Source organism: Neolamprologus brichardi, chromosome 7 (genome assembly GCF_056152115.1).
Source record: "Neolamprologus brichardi isolate AB-2024 chromosome 7, ASM5615211v1, whole genome shotgun sequence".
In the NCBI taxonomy this organism is placed as follows: domain Eukaryota; kingdom Metazoa; phylum Chordata; class Actinopteri; order Cichliformes; family Cichlidae; genus Neolamprologus; species Neolamprologus brichardi.
The window spans coordinates 54,401,155-54,419,514 of NC_142110.1; the positions used below are offsets into that span (position 1 = coordinate 54,401,155).

An 18,360-nucleotide genomic window follows, 5' to 3' on the forward strand; every position below is an offset into this window, starting at 1 on the left:
CTAATAAAGACTATTACACTTGTGACTGTGTCTGGGTCTCAATGTTCTGGTCTTTATGACTATGGATAACTTGAAAAGTTACAAAAACTTGTATTTGTTTGCAAAAACTAAAGTTCTTTGTCAGTGAACAGTTTATTGAGCTCAAAATTAAAACAATTTGAAATTATGTGAAGCAGATCAAAGTGGTCTGGTCTTTGGTCAGAATAACAGCTGATTTGAAGTGTGTCCTCATCTTTAATTTCCTTGCCTGGCGTGATTTCACTGACACTGAACGGCCACTGTATCAAAGTCTGTTCTGTATCAACGCGAACACGACTCAGCTGCTTATGTCAATAGCACAAGGTCTTGCAAAATACTTGCTTTTGCGTGGATTGTGATCAGGGAGAACATTTTTTGGTCACACAACTAAAGTAAGAGAAATTACTGCAAAGAAGAAAACGTGTAAACACCGAAAAGCACATAGTGTGGAAAATGAGCCCAAGGGTATAGCATTACTCATCCTGTTCCTCCTCACACAAAGGAGCGGATACCATTTCTGCTGCTTTTAAGGACCTTCTACAGCCCTGTACAGCTTTCCTAATAACTGCCTGTTTTCTGAAATCTCCCCCATGCTCTTGCAGCATACAGCAATCTTTCTGGCAGTGGCACGTGATGATGTGGCATCCTGGACGAGTTTGACTACCTGTAGGGTCCAGGTATCACCTAATGCTACGAGTCATAACACTGACCCTAGCAAAATGCAAAACTAGTGAAAAAACAGTGGCAAAAGACGAGGTGGAAAAACTGCACCTGTAAAACCATTGCTATTTTGGGGACTGTCTCACTGTTGCCTCTCTAGTGCACTTGTTAATTTCATTTACACCAAAGCAGCTGAAACACATTAACAACCCCCTTCTGTTAACTTCACTGACCCGATCAGTATCAAGTTCAAAACACTTGATCTTGAAGTATCCTTGGGCAAGATGCGTGGGTACAAGTTGGGTGTGTAAATGTTTTGTAAAAAAAAAAAAGTGCTCAGGCACTGAAAAATAGCACAGTATGAATATATGTGTGTGTGAATAGGTGAATTAGCCATGTAATAAAAAAGTGGTTCACTGACAGTAAACAATGATTCTTTTCATATAACAATGACATTAATTCAAAGACATAAAGCCGCATGTGAGTAGCTTCGTTTCAAGACATTTATTATTTATATGGTTTAGACAAAACAATGTGCTGCCTTAGCATACCTGTGTTTCCATAAAGCATCTGATCTCAAATACCAGATTCAACAGCATGCAAACTGAACAATATGAATATGCTGTAAGTAGTTAATCAGAAATTAAATAGGCTTAAAGTTAGGGTGTTAATTTTAGCTAAAGTGCTGTAACAACATAATGCAGGCGGCAAACACTGGTATACAATTAGACTGTTGTCTTAATTAAGTTAAGTAGTACTCACTGAAAACCACTGATGTGAGTCTCAGGAACGAATGGTGTTCATCACCCAATAAACAAGTACAGTGCATTCTGTCTACAAAAATAAGACTAAACAAATAATATAAACCCGATGTGTATTATTATGAGGGAAAGCCGAAGTGCTCCCCACAATGCTGTAAAAGTACATTCCTCGCAAACCCTCCATTTATCATGACTTGACAGAAGGAACCCCTAAAATCACAACATGAAGAGGGCGGTCATTTCAGCACACAGAAAACATGATCTCTGAAGGACGGAAAGAAGTTCTGAAGAAAATAGTTACTCGTATTCTGTCGGTAGGCTGAATGCATTCGTGGCTCTTTTTTATGGTTGTTGTTTACATGTGTTGCCCTAAATGTGTGAGATGCTTCACTTCATGGTCCAATCTCCAGGCTCTCATATCTCCACTCCAGAGCCTTTAGTCACAGTAAAGTGCCTAAAACCCCATCCTTGTCTCTTTATTCCAGTTATGCCGGGGGCCTGACTTTAAGAAATGGGTGTAGAGATTGTGATCGCGCCATATGGATGCCCTTCCTTGGAAAAACAAAAAAATCATGAGGCTGAAATAAAAACATTAAATGTTAATAAAACAAATATGATCCAAGTTTGTTTTTTTTAGTTAGCTACAGGTTTGATTTTGAAATATTAAATAAATACCTAAATAGAACATGAATAGAACATTTTTTAAAAAGAAAATACCTGACTAGATCATGAGTGCTCCTCGGCGCTGCCGCTAAAGGAACGGCTCCGGATGTGGTTCCTCAGCTGTTCAATGAGCTCTGGGTTCTGCTGCTGGATCTGCTGGGCAAACTGTTGTCCCCTGAGAGAAAGATAACTTAGCTGAATTCTTTTCAACGAGAACAGGAACAGACAACGACAAATTGTTCTGTTCTTAAAAAAAATAATGCCTGTTGCCTGGTCATGTCTCTTTACAATACAGTGGGGCAAAAAAGTATTTAGTCAGCCACCGATTGTGCAAGTTCCCCCACTTAAAATGATGACAGAGGTCAGTAATTTGCACCAGAGGTACACTTCAACTGTGAGAGACAGAATGTGAAAAAAAAATCCATGAATTCACATGGTAGGATTTGTAAAGAATTTATTCGTAAATCAGGGTGGAAAATAAGTATTTGGTCACCTCAAACAAGGAAAATCCCTGGCTCTCACAGACCTGTAACGTCTTCTGTAAGAAGCTTTTCTGTCCCCCACTCGTTACCTGTATGAATGGCACCTGTTTGACCTCATCATCTGTATAAAAGACACCTGTCCACAGCCTCAACCAGTCAGACTCCAAACTCCGCCATGGCCAAGACCAAAGAGCTTTCGAAGGACACCAGGAAAAGAATTGTAGACCTGCACCAGACTGGGAAGAGTGAATCTACAATAGGCAAGCAGCTTGGTGTGAAAAAATCAACTGTGGGAGCAATCATCAGAAAATGGAAGACATACAAGACCACTGATAATCTCCCTCGATCTGGGGCTCCACGCAAGATCTCATCCCGTGGGGTCAAAATGATCATGAGAACGGTGAGCAAAGATCCCAGAACCACACAGGGGGACCTGGTGAATGACCTGCAGAGAGCTGGGACCAAAGTAACAAAGGTCACCATCAGTAACACACTACAATGGCAGGGAATCAAATCCCGCAGTGCCAGACGTGTTCCGCTGCTGAAGCCAGTGCATGTCCAGGCCCGTCTGAAGTTTGCCAGAGAGCACATGGATGATACAGCAGAGGATTGGGAGAATGTCATGTGGTCAGATGAAACCAAAGTAGAACTTTTTGGTATAAACTCAACTCGTCGTGTTTGGAGGAAGAAGAATACTGAGTTGCATCCCAAGAACACCATACCTACTGTGAAGCATGGGGGTGGAAACATCATGCTATGGGGCTGTTTTTCTGCCAAGGGGACAGGACGACTGATCCGTGTTAAGGACAGAATGAATGGGGCCAAGTATCGTGAGATTTTGAGCCAAAACCTCCTTCCATCAGTGAGAACTTTGAAGATGAAACGAGGCTGGGTCTTCCAACATGACAATGATCCAAAACACACCGCCCGGGCAACAAAGGAGTGGCTCCGTAAGAAGCATTTGAAAGTCCTGGAGTGGCCTAGCCAGTCTCCAGACCTCAACCCCATAGAAAATCTGTGGCGGGAGTTGAAAGTCCGTGTTGCTCGGCGACAGCCCCAAAACATCACTGCTCTTGAGAAGATCTGCATGGAGGAATGGGCCAAAATACCAGCTACTGTGTGTGCAAACCTGGTAAAGACCTATAGTAAACGTTTGACCTCTGTTATTGCCAACAAAGGTTATGTTACAAAGTATTGAGTTGTATTTTTGTTATTGACCAAATACTTATTTTCCACCCTGATTTACGAATAAATTCTTTACAAATCCTACCATGTGAATTCATGGATTTTTTTTTCACATTCTGTCTCTCACAGTTGAAGTGTACCTCTGGTGCAAATTACTGACCTCTGTCATCATTTTAAGTGGGGGAACTTGCACAATCGGTGGCTGACTAAATACTTTTTTGCCCCACTGTATGTATGATATTGTACCAATATGTGTATTGCACACTAAGTCAGCACCACTGTGCTGCCCTATAACACTATATAGTAATAGTATTATACTATTGTACTATAGTATTATGATTGCCAACTTTCATAGGTTTAACTAAAGAAGTGGGAACAAATTCTGTGTTTTTGTGACAGGCTGCTAGCAACAATCTTTCCTAGGTTATCTGTTGTATGTTGACACAACACTAGTTTACCTCTTGAGCTACGAGTGTTTTTTATGCTTGAAGGTCAGTGTTAAGTAGCTTGAAGGTGGTCAGGTACAAGGATGGGAAAGAAAATGAGTGAAAACACAGCCAAAGACCTTTAGGAGAACTACTGCTCAAAACCAATTTAAAAATTAAAAGAAAGTCTGGCTTGTTGGAAGAAAAATATAAAGAAATTAGGCGTGGCTCGAGGCTTTTGCACAGTACTGCAGTGCAGCTTTTTGATGCCGAGTTCCCAGTTAATGAGTGATGTCTGTTTAGGATTCTGTAACATGAAAATATCACATCAGTTAGATTGTAGCAACTCTAACAGCTGTGCCTTCTGTCCCTGCTTTAAAATCCTTTCAATCATTCAGAATCTGCAAACAGGTACTTTAACACCCCAGAGTGGGTTTGCACATCCAGACAAGGCAACAGGGATAAAATATTACAACCAATATTGTCAAAACTGCAAGTATTGTTTCAGAAATGTTGAAATAAATCTCGGTACAATTTGGGGAATTTACTGCCCAGCTGTCCCTTGCCAGGAGTCAGATCAATATCAGTAGCTACAGAGCTGGCACAAAAACTACTCATAGGTAACAAGTTCTCCTTAAATCCTCTCTACAGCTGACAAATAAACACATTTTATCTGGTTTGTTGAATGTGTCAAGTTGATATGGTTTATCTGGGGAGCTGTACAGCGCATTACTCTACAGCGAGATGCAATATAAAGACTTTACAAAGAAACTGCCACATCTTTCAGTATAAAAAGTACATATAAAAAGGTCATTTAGCTCAACTAAATAATGGTGTAATTAAGCAATGCTTTTAATTTTTCATTCAGTGTACTTACGCTTCAATCAAGCTGGAAATGTCTGAGAGCCCTCCTACTCCTGCTGCAGGGCCTCCCACTGCATTAGACATCATTCCTGACATGCTGAGCACAGTGACACAGTTCGTCAGTTCACGGTGGGACTCATATTTTGAAACTTCACTTGAATGCTGAAGTAAATGCATAAAGTTCGACTTACAGCTGTTGTACCTGCTGGTTCTGCATCACGCTGGCAGCCTGCAAAGAGAAATCAACAGGAATTCGTGGTGTGTTTCTCATGTACATAATAAAAGGGCAATTTATTTTTTATCACACTGGCAATTTTGTCAGAAGAACTATCTACCATGTAGCGCTGTGGGGCCTGAATGCGCATACACAGCTATCGGATTTAGATGTGTCTTGTCCTTGATGCTGCAATAAAATCCTGGCGTGATCGGAAAAAACATTCTCGGCCAAACGCACGCTCCCATGTGTCATAATTTAATGAGCTCGGGTTGTCAGGGTCTCATTTCTACTAGACAATTACTGCGGTTGTTTAACAGGCTAACTATCACTCCTGGGACTAATCCAGTAAAAAATAAAAACAATCCTAAGACTCCTGAATGGAAGCTGCGTCTGTTAGAACTCATGCTCTTACCATGCTGATGAAGGCTGGGTTGTTGATTAAACTAGCCATGTCAAATCCCAGTCCAGCTGCTATCTGTGGCAGAGATGTGTAAACGACAGTCCAATAAGAAAATATCATCAACATTAACCCCAATTACATTATGCTACACGTGTGGAGAGGATTAAAAGCAAGAGGCCTGTTTCTACTCACAGGGCTGGTTGCTTCTTTCTGCTTCTGTTCTGCGATTTTCAGGTTGGATTTGTACGTGTCATTCTCGGGGTCCAATACCAAAGCTTTCTTGAAGTAGGTAATTGCCTCTGGATACTTGTTCATAGCTGTCAAAGCCAACCTGAAACCACAGAGGAAACAGTGAGTAGTCATTTTTGGAAAATATTATGGAGAGAGCAGGTTATTTCAAAATGACTTGTTAATAGTAAATGACCCAACCCCATCCTCCCGTATGCTTTGCTGTAGGTCGGATCAATCCCAATGGCTCTCTCACAGTCACTAGTTGCTTCGGTATAATTCCCCAGCTTACTGTGAGCTGCAGCCCTGCAAGCAATAAATTCAGAGCGCTGTGTAATGTTTGTGTTCAGGTGGGTAATGAAAAAGGGAGGGAATCGGTCAGCAAGCACTTTCTCGAACAGTTCAAGCATTACATCACACTGGGCTCTGCTTTGCTTGTCTACTGTCTGCCATTATATACAAATGTGCAAATCATGATTAAAGGACAAAATTAAGTTCAGATAAGTAACAGCGTAAAATATCAGTTCAGTAAATACCTGTTGCAGTAGTACACAGCATTTCTTAGATCTAGATCAATGGCCTTTGTGTAGCACTCCACTGCACTCCTGTAGTTCTCCTCCTTCATGTGATTGTTTCCTAAAGAAACAAAGTGTGTAGTTATAACAACAAAGTTAACATAAAGCTCATGACTGGTTCAGTCAATCTAATGGAAAAATAGGATGACAATTCAGCTTTAGGGTGATAAATTATAATATAAGGTGTCTTTTTTTCCCTTTTCTTGAGCTTTAGAAAAGCATTGGCAGGTTTTTAAATCTTGTAGGTGAAAGCAAATTGACATGTTTCATGTGCCACCAGCTACAGGTTCAGAAATCTGAACACCACCCTCCACCTTTTTTAAACTTGTGAACATACATGCATAATACTCTCCAACATCCAACCACCAGAATAAAACCCCGAAACTAAACACTCAAGCAAGGACAGAGAAACAGCAGAAACAACAGAACACACCTACTCCCATCAAGGCCACCCGAATCATCAGAGAGCAATCACCCATACACACCCACCCAGAAACCTGCAGTCGCCACAACCAACAGCAAAGACAAAGTGGACGCCAACATGTTGACACAGAAACATGCAGGAAGGCCACCAGTGTCTGGAGCCCTCACTATGACCCAACAGAGGCCAGACAGCACATTCCAGTCCCCGGGCAGCATGTACAGCCAGGAATAGGATCCCACTGCACTGAAGAAGCCTGAGCTTTTGGCTCAATCAGGCCTTTTTAATATGAGCATCCATCACTTTAACAGTATATATATGATAGATAATGAGGAAAATAACATAAAATTTGATTCAAATGCACTTGAGAAACATCAACTGAACTTGCACTGCTACATAATCATTTACATCTTGACAAATAGAATTGAAACTAATCATAGTGCCTCCAGTGATGATAAATGTAATCAGCGTGGTCCCCACCCACAACAATTTGACAGCACAATTCAATAAAACATTCCAAACCCTGTGGAGGATGAATTTACAAGAAAGCAAGAGCAGACACAGAAAGGTAGAAGTTTAGGGATTATTTCAAACTTTGTCCATGTTTAATATGATCAACAAAACAGTAATAATAGGAAACTATAAATTAAGTACTAATAATACAAAATAAGATAATGTATACATGTCCACTATGAAGCGCATCAGAGCTGATGCAAAACATTTAATATAGAAGTTCACCATATTTATTTATGAACCTAATGTAATTAGATGTGAAGTGTTTCAAGATGGGCAGCACGGTGGCACTGTGGTTAGCACTGTTGCCGCACAGCAAGAAGGTCCTGAGTTCAATTCCAACATCAGGCCGGGGTCTTTTCTGTGTGGAGTTTGCATGTTCTCCCCGTGTTTGCGTGGGTTCCCTCCGGGTACTCTGGCTTCCTCCCACTGTCCAAAGACATGCAGCTTGTGGGGATAGGTTAATTGGATAATCCAAATTGTCACTAGGTGTGAATGTGAGTGTGAATGGTTGTCTGTCCCTGTGTGTTGGCCCTGCGACAGACTGGCGACCTGTCCGACAGCTGGGATAGGCTCCAGCCAGGGCCAGCTCCCGCGACCCTGAAAAGGACAAGCGGAGGCGAATGGATGGATGGTGTTTCAAGATTACCTTCATTCTTAAGCAGCTCTGCTCGTTCGATGTCTTCAGGAGATGGGGAGCTCTCTGGTATGGTTAGATTGTCATTCTGTGAAAATGAAAAATAAAAGAGTCAGTGAATAAACACACAGGACATTCTGACTTGACACAAAAAAGCACCGGTGTAATTAAGTCGTCATAATTGTACTATGTATTTTACAGTACTGTAAAGTACTACCCACCTTGAGCAGGGCATTGAGGAATATCTCTCTAAGTGACTGTGGCACTGCAAGATGACAGTCGCTGGAGCTGATCTTGAAGGTGGTCTCCAAGCACTGTATAGCAACTGTGGTGGAGAATCAGCCAACATATGACAGAGTAGTTTCGAGTTAACTGGACAATCATGTTGAGTCAGAACTTGGCTGTACGCTCAGAGCAAGTCATTTGAATAATTCTCTTCAACAGCACTGCTTATCAAAGCCTGATTTTGGTCATGTTTTCTTACTACCTTGACACTTCTTAGCTTACTATCAAGAAAAGGGACATAATGTATGTACAGTTTGTGCAGATTCAGAACTCTGAAATGGATGAGACAAGGCAGAGTGCCCAGTGTTTGCACAGACACTTTCTAAGGCATAAGTGCAGTGAGTCGACCTACCTTCGAGGCTTTCCTGCTCATCAGAATTCAAAGTACCACAATGTGTTTGATCTCGTAGGAACTGCACAATAGAGAATGCCAAGCGCTTTTCCACAGCCATTTTTACCTAGAAACTGGTAGAGACAAGAAGGGGTTTGGAATCAAATGGAAAGGAAACCACTCAATGGTGACTGAATTACTAATTCACGAGGTGCCATTTCATAATAAAAATAACAAACAGATGCTTAAATAATGCATAACTGATATATAAGTCAGTATCAAATGCTGTAATTGTGCTTATTTAATCCAACTCAGACAGACTCTATGCAGTCCTCTGAAGTACACACCTACTGCTTCCATAGGAATTATGAGGGTAAGCAGCAGGCAGATGCGACTTATCAAATGCACTTGATTAACTTTTGCAGCTTGCTGGTCTGGAGCATTTAGATGTGTATTCACCTCAAGGCCAGACCATGCAATGCTTAGAGAAATGGCAAAAAACCCAAGAGTTACATCTCACACTCTACAGGGCTCAGTAAGCATTTTAAATGGTAAATTTAATGACAGTACACTTAGAAAAAGACTAAAATACTTTGGAAGGCTTGCCATGAGAAATCTTCTTCTCTCTAAAAAGAACATGGCAGCATAGCTTTAGTTTGCAAACTTGCACATGAACAACCCAAGACTTCTGGGACAATGTCCTTTAGACAGACAAGACCAGAGTGTCGAATTTAAAATGAGCACAACACAAAAAACAACACAACACTTTTTACCAACTGTCTGGTGGTGGGCTGATGATTTCGGCTTGTTTTTTATTTGATTTGTTGAGACAAAAAACCTCCACAGCAATGTGAGAGAGTGACACAGTTATACATTAAGGTGGTTCTACAACCTACTGAATTACAGCATGTACTTAGTTTTTCACTAGAGTGCATACAGTCCAGTGAAAACGTTATTTTTCAAGACTATATTTCCTGGCTGATGTAGCAATCAGACAATTTTATTGAATGATGCTGTTCTGCCACAAGTATATAAATAATGTAGAATATTTAATAAAGATTAATAAAGAATGACCTTTTCCTTTTTCCAGTTTAATTTCTGATTTATGAGTTACATGTTTATATTATTGAATATTTTTTACCCCCAAAAATCAATACGGGCATTGCTATGCAAAAATTCAGTATCAGTGTGACTCTATTAAAAGTGGGCACTACTTCAAAACAAAGAAGCTGGCTTAGGGAGTAGATTTTTTGGTGCTTTTAATATATGCATTTCATTTTTTTATTCAACAATACATTACTTTTTATATTCTCAGGTTTAGAAAGAGGCTGAGATAGTAGTTATGACCTAATTATAAACCTGGGCTCAACTATCCCAGGTTATTTTTTGGGTGCCAGTAGTAATCTTGCATTTGTTAAGGACTCTGTAGCAGTGAAGGAGAATATCAAATGACTGCATTGCATTTTGATAGTAAATCTCTACAGCTACAAAGTTGCACTACAACTGATACTGGCGATCTGCAGTTTCGTGTCATTTTATTGCCTATAACCAAAAAAAAAAAAAAAAGCCTTGCCCCTCAGAAGGCTAGTTACTGCTTGATTTTTCTAAGTCGGACTGAGGCAAAAAGTCTGTGGGGAAACTGGGGCAAAAAACAAAACATGGCCACAGAATCACAGTGCGGGATGCTACAGACACAAACACTATTGCCTCACACGTCTGTCACGTGCTGAAACCAAGCGTTATGTTCATTTGAGTCTAGCTAGCACAGCTACTCCTCCCTTCGTGTGTTGACACACGTAAATGCAGTGATGCAGAAGCTGTCATGTAATAGCATAATGGGTGTTTTCATTCACTGCACTGACTTTATACGTTTATTTCAAATAAATGCTCAAATAAAATTATAATTTAGCCAGTGGCGCTGGTAGGCGTTTGTCTTTAAAGGAAACCTACACCCTTACGGTCCGGACAAACAAGGCTCGCGCGTTGCTTGTGTGATGCTGGCTAAAACAATCACAACCCAAAAACAAAACAAGACAGGAAAACAGGAGGAGGAGAGGAAACAGAGGTCATCCTCGGAGCCCTACAAACAACACGAAGTCATATTAAAAATAACACTCTATTAAAGGATGCTGTTCAGTGTGTGTCCCCCCTCCCGCCCACCTACCTCAGATCTTATCCAGCTGTCTGCTGCTACCGCGTCATGAGGAGGGCTCGAGTCGGATCGATCGCGTCCTCCTGCTCTGCGCCTGCGCGTTAACAACGGAAATAAGAAGCGGTTCCCACGCGAGAAACGGGGAGAGATACCGTTCTTTGCGGCGACTACAGGGACTGAGCCACAGTAAGGGAGGAAGAAACGGGTTAATTTTTATTTTTATGTAATTTTTTTTTTTTTTTGCTGAAAGAAATCGCACGATACTGCTGGCATGTATCTGCTAACAGCTATAGTTTGCCGAGCACATTTGAGGTATGCTAAACATAGTCCACTATGGACTAGTCCACTAAATTGAAGTTGTTTATTACGTATGTATGACAGATTGGTAAACTACGTCCAACAACTTTAAATTGCTCTCTTCTGCTTCTACGGACACCGGTCCACAACTAAAAATAATTTAAATTGACAAAGTGTCATCTCCTGCTTATTAGCACTTTAAGGACAACTGAGCTGTTTTTGTACGTTTTGGCTGCTTGACAGTTATTCCACGCTTTTATGAACTTCGTTTGAAAGGCTTCCGCTCGCACTGCCATGGCATGAAACTCTACACTGATGGATGAGGGAAAAATATCACCGGTTATAACATGGAAAGAAGTGTGTCGAGTGTGTCCATGAAGATAGTGCTTACATTAACACCACCTATTCGAGCGGATCGTTTTCTTGACTATGGAGCAACAGAAAATATTGTACGTTTGGGGGGCGGCGGTGGGTATTAAAAGGTCCGGTTTTCTTACAGGGTCTGTAAACATCTGAGAATGACCATCGCTAGTGGGTCAGTGCTGTCTGCCAGACACTGCGCTCAGGCAGGACATGCAAGGAACACACTGAGGTGGGACCTGTCTCCAGATGAGATCAGGACTATGACAGACAGCTTGATTGCCAGAGTAAAGAAGGTCTATGACGACGTTGGATCCCTAAATATAGAAAATGTCTCTGTTGAAAACACCCTGATGACCTTGGCTAATGCTAAGATGGATTATGCATGTAAGTCTACTGGTGTATTCTGGTTTACAATTCCATGAAACCAACAAACCCAACAATGTGTGAATCCCACTAATGAGTATACACAAGTTAACTATATGTTAATAACATCAGTAAGGATGGACAATGGAGAGCATGTTTCCTGATCCCTTCACGTTCAACTGAATCAGTCAGTGTGGATCCATCTTTACAGGGAAAATGATCCCAGACAAGTATATATATATATATATATATATATATATATATATATATATATATATATATATATATATATATATATATATAATTTAACATGCAAAGTACTGCACATTACATGGACTCTGTATCAGGGTACTGGCAGGTAAAATGCATCAGGTATCGGTGATATCAAAGAGAGTTATGCTGCACATGTGAAAATTCTTTCGTTCTTGCAGCAATTTCTTTGCTTACATTACTCCTAGCACTGTCTGCAGCATAAGAGTAGCATCACACCTGAGCAGACTGTGGTGTGGAGTCAAGTTGTGTCTTCCTGTTACACTTCCTAACTAATTAGTGACATTTCCTATCCAAGGCCTGATGAGTTTATTTAATGGTGAGGCATCCATCCATCCATCCATAGCTCACATGAATGATTACTGCTCCCACAGTATTCAAAGTTACATGCAATGATCAGCTAATAGAGCTTCACCCAATTTGTGCTCAAAGTCAAGGTCACGTTTGTGGTTTTACAGGCAGTAACATGCAAACTGTGATTGATCATGAACCTGATGAGCTACTACGTCACTCTGGAATGTATATTTGTTTACACATTTTTTAAAAAATTAATTGATATTGGAATATTTTATGCCCTTAAAGTATGTACCATTATCAGAAACCTAATTTAGGTATTCTCTTCTATTTTTTGTCTTCATCAGGAAGGAATACAAAGGCTTTTAGCCGAATAGAGACCAACCTCTTCATGGATTTGAATTCTTGCATGTTGTTCTTGTTGTTGTTTTTTATTATTCTGTTATTTTTGGTACGTTCACCGTTGCTTTTTTTTTTTTTTTTGCTCCCTTAGCATCACACCACATTCTCGCCTTCCCTCAGTATGTTTGTCCTTCTAAGGAGCTTCGATCAGCAAGCACCGAAGCTGACAAGAGACTGTCTGAGTTGGACGTGGAGATAAACATGCGGGAAGATGTGTTCAAACGAGTCACTGCCTTGCAGGTACGACTCGAGCCACATTCACTTCAAGTAAAGTGAGGACTTTTGTAAAAACTGATACCTTTATGAGGCGACACAGATAATGACGTGTTAAAGCAGTCTTAATCATAAGGCTACTGTGTGAGGATTGGCTGCATTTATGAAAATCTTAAACTATCTTCACACTTCATGTCAGCCAGAGGCCAACAGATCATAGAGGCCTGGAAATAAAATGTAATCTCATCTGATCAGTGGCAGCCAGTGCCATATGTTATTTCATGCTGTGCTGGCTCCCTGGCATGCAATATATAAATAGGTGAATAAATTTAGCAGAATGCCTGCTATTCTGCCTGTATGAGAAGATGTTTAGTGTTATGATTGTGTTTTGGTAGAATAAACAGAAAGACAACTTTTCAGCTGAGGAAAAAAGATTCCTGGACAGACTTGTTACACTGGGCCAGAGGAAAGGATTGCACCTGTCTAAAGATATACAAGAGGTAATGTAATGTGTGATCTGATTATTAATATGGAAGTCGTTTGTTAAAGTTACAGGTTAAAAGAGTTTAGACATTAATTCCAGTGTTTCATAATTGAAAAGAAGAAGTAAGCAAATAGAATCACATAGAAAGTGCCTATAAATCTTTGCTTATCTTATTAGATAGTAAAAAATTAAAATCTCTGTGATGTCTTTCGCTCTGTGTTCTCTCTCCTAAGGAAATAAAAAGAACTTCCAAGCTCATCAGTGAACTCTCCATCGAGTTTAACAAGAATCTGAACGAGGAGAGCAAATTTCTTATTTTCTCTGAGCACGAATTAGGTGAGCTTTATACGTGAAACTCATGAAACGCTGCCTTGAGAGCCATGCTTTAACCGTATTCACTGATTCTCTTGTGCCATACTTGCTCAGGTGGGCTAGCTGCCACTTTTCTCAGTGGACTGGATAAGACGGCTGAAGGACGGTATAAAGTGACCCTGGAATATCCCCATTACTATCCACTGATGAAGAGGTGCCATAATCCTGAAACAAGGAGAAAGATGGAAATGGCTTTTAACAGCAGGTGTAAAGAGGTAAACCACAGGCTGATGATTAATATTTATACCCTGTAACGCCAGGCGGATCATATTTGATATATGAGTTTCTAAGACCTCTAACTATCTGATTCTTTGGCCACTTATAGGTTTTTGTTTGATTAGGATAAGCATACTATGAGCAATAATGCTGATATACCAAAAATGATACAAACTTTTTTTTTTTTTTTAGTTTTCTGAAGGTTCAATAAACACTCCAGTTTAAAAAAAATTAAATAACTACAAGTCACGTTGATGTTGGACAGCTATGGATCCATACACATGTGCAGGTGAAATGAGAAAATGTGTGATATAAAAAGCTGCGGACAACAGGTAGCTACTCAAGCCACATTGGGAAGCTTTTCCTTTAATTTGTCACCTGCTCGTATGTCTAAATGACATACAAGGATACAATCAGCGATTGCTGTCACTTTAGCACATTAATGAAACAAGCAATGTTGCATATCCCATGTCTTTAGAGGGCTGAAGTTGCAGCCCAGAGAACCTGCTCGGTGAAACCACATATTACTGCTGGTTACCAAATGTGTCACAGAATCTACTCAGGCTGGAAACCCTAAACATTATCATTCATTTTAATAAGCCTAATTAAATGATTTCACTGATCTGCATCTCCCGTTTTTTCCCCCCCAGGTAAACACGGAAATCTTAGAAGAGTTGATACAGCTGCGGGCGAAGGTTGCACACTTACTTGGTTACAGTAGCCATGCTGAGTATGTGCTGGAGATTAACATGGCTAAAAATGCAAGCAACGTGTCTGACTTTCTGGGTATGGTCTCTTTGACATCTGACCTCGCTGGCACACACATCCACATGGAAACATTCCCTGTCATTTAAGATGAGCTCTCCCGCCTCCTGATAACTGCCTTAAAGTAGGAAAAGAAACTCAATAGGACAGATGAATGGCTGTGCAGCTCCACACGCAGTCACATAACATGCAAGGTGAAATGTAATCAGTTACTAATGACAAATTACACAACATCAGCTTTTTATAATTAGTAGTATAATCAACGGCTGTGATCAGGTTGAACAACTAAAAGCATGTCTTTAATCGCAAAAACCAGAGCTCACAAAAGGACCACAAGAAGCACTAAAATTCCAATCCAACAAAGGAAAAAGACAAGACTGTATACACGCACAGAGAGAAGCTCAGTAAGAAGAAATCATAGAATAGGAACAAAAGCAAAAGGTTAAAGTACACGAGGCACAAGGAAAAGTTTTTCCCACAGTGAAAACAGGAAGTGTAAATTAGAAAGACAAGGGAACTAACAAAGAGACAAAGACAAGGAAGCAGTGGGATACTACAGAAAGAAGAAGAATAGAAACATAAGAAATGACATAAATAGAATCAAAACAGGAACCAAAACTCACAGGATCACACAGGAACCCAGAGCTGCAGAAATAGTTTTCAATGCAAACAACAAATTTTGAATATTCAGAATCTGCAGATTTAAAACAGATTTCCTTTACAAAAATGCTCAACTTTCATCTTCTTTTTTTGAGTGTGCAAAGGGAGTTAGTTTGATTTGGGCTTTAAAAAGAAGATAAGAAAAGTAGACAGCAAAAGGTTCAAAGAAATTGCATGCTTCACATTACGACTAAGGAGGTTTTCTTTTTCTGCCTTTATAGACAAGTTCCATGAATCGCTGAAGCCCGTGGGAATAAAAGAGAAGAAATACATTCTTGCGCTGAAGAAGAGGGAGTGCCTGATGAAGGGCTACCAGTTTGATGAGAAGATTAATGCCTGGGACTTGCCCTACTACATGAATCAAGTGGAGCAGCGCAAGTTTGCTGTGGACAAGGACAAACTGATCGAGTATTTCCCTCTTGATGTGGTGACAGAAGGGCTGTTTGGTATCTACCAGGAGCTGCTGGGTCTCACATTCACAGAGGTGGAACAGGCTGACGTGTGGCATGAAAATGTCAAGCTGTACTCAGCCCGGGACACTGAAACAGGGGAGGAGATTGGTCAGTTCTACCTGGATCTGCATCCAAGGTAGATTATGTGTCATTTTTTTCAGAGACAAGACAAGATCCTGTGTTTGATGTTTTTATGAAGTGTGAGCTCATTAACATTGACCAGAGCTCTTGATCTGTGTGATAGACTTCAGCCTGACTGTGACATTTCACCAGGGAAGGAAAATATGGCCACGCAGGTTGCTTTGGACTCCAGCCTGGCTGCGGAGGCCCTGATGGAAAGCGCAGGCTACCGGTTACAGCCATGGTGGCAAACTTCACCAAGCCCAGGAAAGATTGTCCTTCTCTCCTCCAACACCATGAAGTGGAGACCTATTTTCATGAGTTTGGTCATGTCATGCACGAAATCTGCTCAAATGTAAGTTGCTATATTCAGTCAGGAAGTTAGTGATATTTGTATATTGTGTGCTAATGAATAAGAATGAGTTTTTCTGTGTATGCGTCAGACCGCTTTTTCAGAATTCAGCGGAACAATGGTGGAGACAGACTTTGTGGAGGTGCCGTCTCAAATGCTTGAGAACTGGGTTTGGGAAAAGGAGCCTCTGAGAAGAATGTCCCGTCACTACAAAGATGGTACCCCCATCCCAGACGAGCTGCTCGACAAACTGATTGCCTCCAGAGTTGCTAACACTGGTCAGACACTCAAACTTTGCACAAAGAAAGTCTGTGTAACATTTATGTGTAAGTGAAGAGCCTCTGTTGATGTGTTCACTTCAGGGCTTATGAACCTACGTCAGGTAGTCCTTAGTAAGGTGGACCAGTCGCTTCACACCAGCCCATGTGCAGACACTGCTGAGGTGTTTGCAAAGCACTGCCAGGACATCCTGGGTATTCCTGCTACACCAGGTCAGCTTTAGCTTCAGCTATTTAGAATATATTTGAGAAATTATTGCATTAAGCTTTCTATCAGTGATGAGGATTTACATTTTATAATAAACGGTCCAGTGTGGGCATTAGTAGTTTGTATTCAGTTTTTTGTATGAAGCGCATAGACAATATCATTTTTCTTTTTTGGAGTTTGTATTAGTGATTTGTAACAAAGATCTGCTCTCTGCAGGAACCAACATGACAGCCAGTTTTAGCCACTTAGCTGGTGGATATGATGGTCAGTACTATAGCTATCTATGGAGCGAAGTCTACTCCATGGACATTTTCTTCAGTCGTTTTAAAAAGGAAGGCATTATGAATCCAAAGGTTGGTTTTCTGGATGAACATTTCACTCTAATGATGTGTCTTATCTTCCTTGAAACTGTCTTTATATGTGCATTTATGCCCTAAACACAGGTTGGAAAAGAGTACAGAAGAGTGATACTGGAAGCTGGGGGCTCTGTGGATGGGATGGACATGGTGAAAACCTTCCTCGGACGTGCACCGTGTCAGGATGCTTTTTTCCAATGCAAAGGACTGGTTAACTCACAAGAAGCATCAATGTAAACTGATGTGCTCTTTAACTGTTTTTGTCATTATTATATTAGATCTGGATGCAGGTACTATACAGGTACTGTACAGGTAATTTACAGAAAAGGTTCTGGTTGCTCATTGCCAGGACTGTCCTGTAATTATAAAGCAGAAAGCTTTTGTTAGTTCGGAGAAAATGATCTGTTTCTCTTTAATTTGTCTTACTATGAACCCATTGAAAAAAACATTTCTATTGTAGATACTGAAAAAATGGGAACTACTTTTCTGTCATTTAATTGTTTTTCTTTTACATAATTACTTTGGTGTTGTATGGATGACGATGGTGGAGTTATTTATAAGTAGGAATTGCTGTAGAACTCATGTCCATAATTTAAGCCCCCTTCACATTTTCCAAAGCCATCCAGTGGGCAGAATTGGACTCCTTCCAACGATTCTGGCCCCTGGGCCTTATGTTTGACACTCGTGCAATGAAGAATGGACATTTCTTTATATTAAAGAACATGAATAATCTGGTTTCCACAGTATGTCTTTTTGGAAACATACATTGTCATCATTAATTTCATTACTTATGCCATCACTTATGCTGTGACATGTCAGAATTTCCTTCAATGCAGTGATCAGATACTATGTCAGTGGTACAAAAATACTAACAGCAGGCTTTAGTTACAGGTATCCAAGCATAGAAGCTAACATACCCTTACTAGATTCACAATATAGTTAAAATCCTCTTTTCAACTGTTTCTTTCTGCTGCCTCATAATATTACATTTATCAGCTACCTACTCTTGGTGGCCTGACAACTTCATTAAGTCGTTTAGAGGGTTAACACTAGAAGTTAGACTGTTCAAGCCTTTTAC

At 40.4% G+C, this 18,360-nt stretch overlaps 2 protein-coding genes across 5 annotated transcripts; one reads left to right on the forward strand and one right to left on the reverse strand.

Annotated features, from left to right (window-relative positions):
* Positions 1-1,167: 1,167 nt before the first annotated feature.
* On the reverse strand, positions 1,168-10,920 carry sgtb (small glutamine rich tetratricopeptide repeat co-chaperone beta). Of its 2 annotated transcripts, none has more exons than XM_006796867.2 (12): positions 10,830-10,920; positions 8,687-8,799; positions 8,271-8,374; positions 8,062-8,137; positions 6,440-6,539; positions 6,105-6,209; positions 5,868-6,006; positions 5,688-5,750; positions 5,250-5,287; positions 5,072-5,155; positions 2,157-2,277; positions 1,168-1,991 (listed from the first exon to the last, which is right to left on the reverse strand). In XM_006796867.2, exons 2-11 carry the CDS (start codon positions 8,784-8,786, stop codon positions 2,166-2,168), a joined length of 921 nt encoding a protein of 306 aa, XP_006796930.1. In that variant the 5' UTR covers positions 8,787-8,799; positions 10,830-10,920; the 3' UTR covers positions 1,168-1,991; positions 2,157-2,165. The 2 variants fall into 2 exon arrangements, with proteins under 2 accessions (XP_006796930.1, XP_006796931.1); XM_006796868.2 differs by having other exon boundaries at positions 1,168-2,017.
* A 9-nt stretch (positions 10,921-10,929) lies between these two features.
* Positions 10,930-18,017, forward strand: nln (neurolysin (metallopeptidase M3 family)). Of its 3 annotated transcripts, none has more exons than XM_006796869.3 (13): positions 10,930-11,129; positions 11,614-11,861; positions 12,898-13,046; positions 13,415-13,519; positions 13,737-13,839; positions 13,930-14,090; positions 14,742-14,877; positions 15,738-16,104; positions 16,242-16,443; positions 16,532-16,718; positions 16,803-16,931; positions 17,143-17,279; positions 17,370-18,017. In XM_006796869.3, the coding sequence occupies exons 1-13, from the start codon at positions 11,089-11,091 to the stop codon at positions 17,517-17,519; spliced, it is 2,115 nt and encodes a 704-aa protein (XP_006796932.2). In that variant the 5' UTR covers positions 10,930-11,088; the 3' UTR covers positions 17,520-18,017. The 3 variants fall into 3 exon arrangements, with proteins under 3 accessions (XP_006796932.2, XP_006796933.2, XP_035766220.2); XM_035910327.2 differs by having other exon boundaries at positions 10,952-11,003; XM_006796870.3 differs by lacking the exon at positions 11,614-11,861 and having other exon boundaries at positions 10,931-11,129.
* The last annotated feature ends 343 nt before the right edge of the window (positions 18,018-18,360 follow it).

Coding starts and splice junctions, on each gene's coding strand:
- nln (XM_006796869.3), top strand. CDS start 11,089: ATGTATCTGCTAACAGCTATAGTTTGCCGAGCACATTTGAG. Junction 11,130..11,613: donor GTTTGCCGAGCACATTTGAG/GTATGCTAAACA, acceptor GTTTTCTTACAG/GGTCTGTAAACATCTGAGAA. Junction 13,047..13,414: donor AACGAGTCACTGCCTTGCAG/GTACGACTCGAG, acceptor GTGTTTTGGTAG/AATAAACAGAAAGACAACTT.
- sgtb (XM_006796867.2), bottom strand. CDS start 8,786: ATGGCTGTGGAAAAGCGCTTGGCATTCTCTATTGTGCAGTTCCTACGA. Junction 8,138..8,270: donor TCCTCAATGCCCTGCTCAAG/GTGGGTAGTACT, acceptor TCATTTTCACAG/AATGACAATCTAACCATACC. Junction 6,540..8,061: donor AGAGCTGCTTAAGAATGAAG/GTAATCTTGAAA, acceptor TTGTTTCTTTAG/GAAACAATCACATGAAGGAG.